At 44.0% G+C, this 6,968-nt stretch overlaps 1 protein-coding gene across 1 annotated transcript in view; it reads left to right on the top strand.

The window, feature by feature from the left end:
• The window catches only part of LOC139155872 (MICOS complex subunit Mic19-like), a gene marked incomplete at its 5' end in the record, with an annotated part of 73,673 nt that extends 67,365 nt beyond the window's left edge, over window positions 1-6,308 (top strand). The window contains one exon of the mRNA XM_070731213.1: window positions 6,234-6,308. Coding sequence (XP_070587314.1) covers window positions 6,234-6,308 — 75 coding nt within the window. The remainder of the gene's footprint in view (window positions 1-6,233) is intronic.
• Between the last annotated feature and the right edge of the window lie 660 nt (window positions 6,309-6,968).

Here is a 6,968-nt window from a genome sequence, read left to right as displayed (position 1 = left end):
GCCATCTCTGCTGACACATGAGGTGTTGCCCTAGCTCAGCTCCAATGTGCATGTGTGTGCTAGCCAACTGATTTTTGGCTCACACAGAGGCTCTGGGAGGGTGTTTTTCGTTTCCAGAGAGCCTCCAGGGGAATGGGGAGGGCGTTTTTACACTCCCTCGGCTCCAGGGAAGCCTTTGGAGCCTGGGGAGGGTGAAACACGAGCCTAATGGGCCCACCAGAATTTGGGAAACAGGCCGTTTCCAACCTCCAAAAGGCCTCCGGCAGGTGAGCAAAGCTGTTTTCGTCCTCCCCAGGCATTGAATTATGGGTGTGGGCACTCACGCATGCACAATAGCATGTGCGCATGCTCTTTCGGCACCCGAGGGACAAAAGGTTCGCCATCACTGGCCTAGAAGCTAAGGCAACTGCCTTACAAGGCAGAGCCCTAGGTTCAAATCCCAGTAAGGGTGTGGCTACCTGATGAGAGCAGAATAAACCCGAAATAGATCTATGGTAGTCTCCCTTTTCATTATCAGCAAAAATATGTCTCACACACACGCACACCTATATATATTCTTCAGCCCATTTGAAGGCACAGAATCAGCCGGTGTCCCACGAGAGAAAGTTTAATAGCTGCTTGGTATTGTTACAGATGTGCCATTTTTGCTAATGGCCTCGCAGCCTGTTGCGCGCATGTGAATCAAGAGCGAACAATAAAAATTTCCCACTTGCCAATTAAATCTCCCGAGCTTTCTCAAAAGCACAGAGGGAAACGGCAAGTGGGCTTTGCTGTAATGAAAGAACGGCAAACATTCGTAACTTCGTACGGCCAGATTTCGTATTATGCAATATCGCCGGTACCCCTCCGTGCCAAACAGTTGTAAACACCGTTGACTCTGATCAGGCATCCTGTCATCAAAGAATGTTTAAATATAATTGTTTGCCTAACCATGTGCCGAACATCGAGCACGTCCCTGTATTAAACAGACTTGCTTTTCAATTACATGCAAATGAGATGCTCGAGTGAATAGCTACAAGGCTGCGGAAATAGGTATTTCCTTTGATGAAATATTTTCATTTCCTTGAGCACCTCCAAATATTAGCCAGGCAGCGAATGCTCTAATGGCGAAACGAAGGACGCATATCTTACGAGAGGGAGAAACAGACCTCGCCCGTAGACTTATCAGAATGGCCCCTTTCGTCGGGCTTGAAATGTTTAGATGCCAAAAAATAAGGGGTCAATTTTTTTTCTCCAAAGCACCTGAGGGCAGGGCAGGAAGCAACGAATGGAAACTAATCAAGGAGAGAAGCAACTTTGAAATAAGGAGAAGTTTTCCAACAGTGAGGACAATTCACCTCTCTACAAATCGGTGGTGAGACCACACTTGGAGTCCTGTGTACAGTTCTGGTCACCGCACCTCAAGGAGGATAGAATGGAACTGGGAAAGGTGCAAAAAAGGGCAACAAGGATGATCAAGGAAATGGAACCCCTCCTTTACGATACCAGGTTGCAACGCCTTGGTCTCTTCAGCCTTGAAAGACAGCGTTTAAGGGGTGACTTGAACAGTAGTAGATGCTTGGAACAAACTTCCAGTAGACATGCTTGGTAAATCCACAGTCACTGAATTTATATCCTAAGATTTTTATTAATATTGCTTCTACATTGCTTATTTGACCCCTATGACAATCATTAAGTGTTATACCAAAAATGTATTTTATTTTATGTACGCTGAGAGCATATGCACCAGGACAAATTCCTTGTGTGTCCAATCACACTTGGCCAATAAAAATTCTATTCTATTCTATTAAATATGCCTGGGATAAACATAGATCCACCGTAAGATAAAATACAGGAAATGGTATAAGGGCAGACTAGATTTTCTGATAGATGGATGGATGGATGGATGGATGGATAGATAGATTAGATAAATGATAGATAGATAGATTAGATAAATGATAGATAGATAGATTAGATAAATGATAGATAAATTAGGTAGGTAGGTAGGTAGGTAGATAGATAGATAGATAGATAGAAACATAAATAGATACATAGATACATAGATCGATAACAGTAGAGAGTGAGAAGTAGATACGGTAGATAGATTATAGCTAAGATTAAGATGATAAGATATTTTTAAGGTTATTTGACCCATACTATCCACAAGTCATGGCTAAAATTGGGGAGATTTCAAAAGTTAGTTTTCAGCTCAGCGCATGTGTTTCCAGTGTGTGCAATACAGCAACAAAAAAAGGATCAGGATTCCTTACAATTTTCACTCTATTTAGATCTTAGCCTCCAGTTCCTTCCCTGCTCCAGGGAACATGCAAGATGTGCGGCTTTTTTCCCCTACTGCACTGATAGAGGATAAAGTATCGCTGTCACTTTCCCGAGCAGGTATTTTTCAACCTGAAACTACTGTATGCCATAATTTATTGCCTTATTAAGGCAGAGATTCAATTAACCAGCTGAGAAGAAAGTAGTCATGGATTTTTCTCTGCCAATATATTAGAAGACTGGACGTTAATGTAATTTTTAACAGCCAGCCCTATTAAAGTAAACAAGATATTTCTATCCAACATTTGTATAGTTTGAGATTTCTTCTTTTAAAGGCGAGTGGGAGAAAGACAAAATAAAACCATTTATCCATTGAGAAAGGATGTCTATATATGCACGTATCAGTTGGAATCCAAGTAGAAAGCCGTATCATTTAGCTAAGCTGAATCTAAATTGAGTGAGGATGGGTAGTTAAGAGATATGAAGTACAGTATCAATAAACAAACAAACAATGATTAAAGGATGGTCAATATGTGTAACAGCTTATTGTTCAAATGGTGGAAGGAAGGATGGAGGGATGGAAAGAAGGAAAGGAGGGGAGAGAGGGAAGGAGAGAAAGAAATTGAAGTGAAAGAAAAGGAGAAGGGAAAGGAAAGAAAACGAGAGAAAAGAAAAGAAGGGAGAGGGAAGGAGAGAAAGAGGAAGAGAAAGGGAAGGAAGGAGAGAAAGGAATGGAAGGAAAAGAAAAGGAGAAGGGAAAGGAAAGAAAACGAGAGAAAAGAAAGAAGAAGAGGGGAGAGGGAAGGAGAGAAAGGAAGAGAGAGAGGGAAAGAGAGAAAAGAATGGAAGTGAAAGGAAGAAAGGAACGGAAGGAGAGGGCAAGGAAAGAAGAGAAAGGGAAGGAAGGAGAGAAAGGAATGGAGCTGAAAGAATGGAGAAAGGAAAGGACGGAGAGAGGAAAAGGAGAGAAAGAGGAAAGAGAAAGAAATGGAAGTGAAGGAAATGAGAAAGGAAAGGACGGAGAGAGAGGAAAAGCAAAGAAGAGGAAGTAAGAGGGAGAGAAAGAGGAAGGAAGGGAAGGGAAGGAGAAAGGAAAAAAGGAGGGAGAGGGAAAGAGAAAGGAGGAAGGGAGATAGGAAAAGGAGAGAGCGGTAGAGAGGGAATGAGAGAAAGGAATGGAAGTGAAGGAAAGGAGAAAGGAAAGAAAGAAAGGGAGAGGGGGAAAGAGAGAAAGGAATGGAAGTTTAAGGGAAGGAGAAAAAAAGGAAAGAAAGAGGAAAGAGGGAGGGGAAAAAAAGAAAGGAATAGAAGTGAAAGGAAAGGAGAAAGGAAAGAAAAGGAAGGTGGAAGGAAAGAAGAGGTAGGAAAAGAGATAAAGGTAAGAAGGAGGGAGGGAAAGAGAGAAAGGAATGGAAGTGAAGGAAAGGAAAGGAGGAAGAGAGGGGGAAAGGAAAGAAGAGGAAGGGAGAGAGAGGGAAGGAGGGAAAGAGGAAGGGAAGAAATAAAGAAAGAGAAAGAAAGAAAGAAAAGAACCCCAATGGTATGCAAAGAATATAGCTTTTGTGTCCAAAGACATGCCTCCATGCTTTAAAATGATAAAAAATGGCAATCGATCTCTACAACTGTTGTGTTCATCTTTATTGATCAGTCCGAAGAGAGATGAATGGCTTTCTCAATGAGTGGATGGGCAGCCTCGGCATCAGAACAGGGGGAGGGGGGGCAGGCTGTGAGGAGGGGGGGGATCTATCATCTCAAACGGGGAGGGGGGGCGGCGTCCACCCGCCCAGCGCCCTCCAATCCTCATGCGTCTAATTGCATCTCCATCGATTGTGCCGGTCTTTGAGCCACTTGGGGGTGATTGTCCAAGGATTGAGCCCCATTGCTAAATCCAGAAGTCAGTCCGTGTGTGTGTGTGTGTGACAATTTAAACAAGATTTTCATTTTCAATTTTTTCTCGACCGGCCAGCAGCAACTATATGAAAAAAAATAAACTACCCACCACAAAAGTTGATATCGGAGGCAGATAAATTATTCGGGGCCAGGCAAAATTCGTCTTGTTCGGTTTTAATCTTCCTGCAGCCTTTTGACTTTTTGTGTCTGTTCTGCAATTGGTATCATTTGTGTAAAAAGATCTTGGAGTCCTAGTGGACAACCATTTAAATAGGAGCCATCCATGTGCAGCAGCTTCCAAAAAAGCCAACAAAGTTCTAGGCTGCATAAACAGAGGGATTATTCCGGTCACAATTCAAAGTGTTGGTTATGACCTATAAAGCCCTTCATGGCACCGGACCAGATTATCTCAGGGACTGCCTTCTGCTGCACGAATCCCAGCGACCAGTTAGGTCTTCTCCAGGTCCCGTCAACTAAACAATGTCGCTTGGCGGGACCCAGGGGAAGAGCCTTCTCTGTGGCGGCCCCGGCCCTCTGGAACCAACTGCCCCCAGAGATTAGAATTGCCCCCACCCTCCTTGCCTTTTTTAAACTTCTTCAAACCTACCTCTGCCGCCAGGCATGGGGGAACTGAGATACTCTTTCCCCCTAGGCTGTTACAATTTTATGCATGGTGTGTCTGTCTGTATGTTTGGTTTTATAATAAGGGTTTTTTAACTGTTTTAATATTGGATTGTTATATGCTGTTTTTATTACTGTTGTTAGCCGCCTTGAGTCTACGGGGAGGGGCGGCATACAAATCAAATAAATAAATAAATAAATATAAAGAAATAAATAAATTATTATTATTATTATTATTATTAATTAGATTTGTATGCCGCCCCTCTCCGAAGACTCGGGGCGGCTCACAGCACAAAACATTACAAATCCAATGATTAAAACAATTTAAAACCCTTAATATAAAAGCAATCATACATCTCATACAAACCATACATAAAACGGAAGCGGCCCAGGGGAATCAACCTGGTTGCATAAGGGGTCCATTCCCTTGATCATGGTTGGAAACTCATCAAAGGGAGACACAATCTGGAATATAGGAGAAACTTCCTAACAGGAGGACAGTTAACCAGTGGAACATCCTACCACCAGAAGTTGTACAATGACACTGGGGGTTTTTAAAGAAAAGACTGGACAGCCATCTATCTGAAATGGCCTAGGGTCTCCTGCTCGAGCAAGGGGTTGGACTAGAAGATCTCCCAAGATCCCTTCCAGCTCTGTTCTGATTGATGGATTGATTGACTTTGTCCAATGCGGTTTTAATTTGGAACAGTCACTAAATGAACTGTTGTAAGTCGAGGGCTACCTGTAGAACCGAATAAATATAGGGTGCCACAAAAGGCCGTGTTTACTCACCCTAGTAGCTTGGCCAACGTACAGAGAAGCCACTCGAGGACTGCAAGCGAGACTGAAGCCTTGAACATGTTGTGTGTCTGCGGTTGCCAAGGCTCGGGGTCTTTGTGATGTCATCAAGGTTCAGTTGGGAAACGTTAACTGAACCTGGAGACCAGCAGTCTTAGAGGGTCGCAAGTGGTAGCAGCACCAGAGGTAGGGCCTGCCTGGGGCTGACGATGGAAAAGCCCGGGGGAAGAGGAAACCCAGTGATAAAGGTACCAACAGGAAATCCAAACGGAAAAATGGGGGGGGGGGGGGGGATGTGCCGCTGAACTGGAAAGAAGGTGGATTGTGTGTGTTTTCTGGTCAACTCATTGGAACCAGGGTTTTTTATTTGTTTGTTTGTTGAGTTGAGTTGAGTTGAAAAGGACCTTGTGGGTCATCTAGGGCAGGGGTAGGCAACATTGTCTCTTCTATGACTTGTGGACTTCAACTCCCAGAATTCCTGAGCCAATCATGCTAGCTCAGGAATTCTGGGAGTTGAAGTCCACAAGTCATAGAAGAGCCAATGTTGCCTACCCCTGCCCTAGATGACTGCATAAATAATGTCACCATTTCTCATTTGCCTTTTGGGGGGCATTTTATATTTAATTTCTTCTCTTTTTTCTCCCCCCCTCCTCCTGCTTTTTCTACAGAGCTCACAATTCTACAAGGTCACCACAGAAGAATACGATAAAGCCCTGAACGAGGTCAAATCCCGATTCAAGTAAGAGGTTTTTTAATTTTTTATTAACAAATCTTCTTTATCCGTTTTTTCCTTTCCTTTCCTTACTCCTAAATGCCAGGGGGGAGCCGTTGCACCCCTTTACCTATCATCCTGTGCCACGGAGTTTTAATTGCAAGTTGCCCAAGTGATTTTTCCAAGAAACTGTTTGGATCAAAATAAAGTGGTACCTCTACCTAAGAACGCCTCTAACTTACAAACTTTTCTAGATAAGGACCAGGTGTTCAAGATTTTTTTTGCATCTTCTCAAGAACCATTTCCCACTTATAAACCTGAGCCTCGGAAACTGTAACCGGAAAAAGTGGGGAGAAGCTTCTGTGGGGCCTTTCTAGGAATCCCCTGGGAAGAAACAGGGCCAGAAAAGGCAGGGAGAAGCCTCCGTGGGCCCTCTCTAGGAATCGCCTGGGAGGAAACAGGGCTGAAAAAGGCGGGGAAGAAGCCTCTGTTGAACCTCTCTAAGAATCTCCTGGGAGGAAACAGGGCCAGGGAGAAGCCTTCGTCGGGCTTCTCTAGGAAACTCCTGGGGGGAAACAGGGCTGGAAAAGGCAGGGAGAAGCCTCTGTTGGGCCTCTCTAGGAATCTTCTGAGAGGAAACAAGGCCGGGGAGAAGCCTCCATGGGGCCTCTCTAAGAATCTCCTTGGAGGA

Source organism: Erythrolamprus reginae, unplaced genomic scaffold, assembly GCF_031021105.1.
Source record: "Erythrolamprus reginae isolate rEryReg1 unplaced genomic scaffold, rEryReg1.hap1 H_74, whole genome shotgun sequence".
NCBI lineage: Eukaryota > Metazoa > Chordata > Lepidosauria > Squamata > Dipsadidae > Erythrolamprus > Erythrolamprus reginae.
This window is presented reverse-complemented; position numbering and strand designations above follow the sequence as displayed.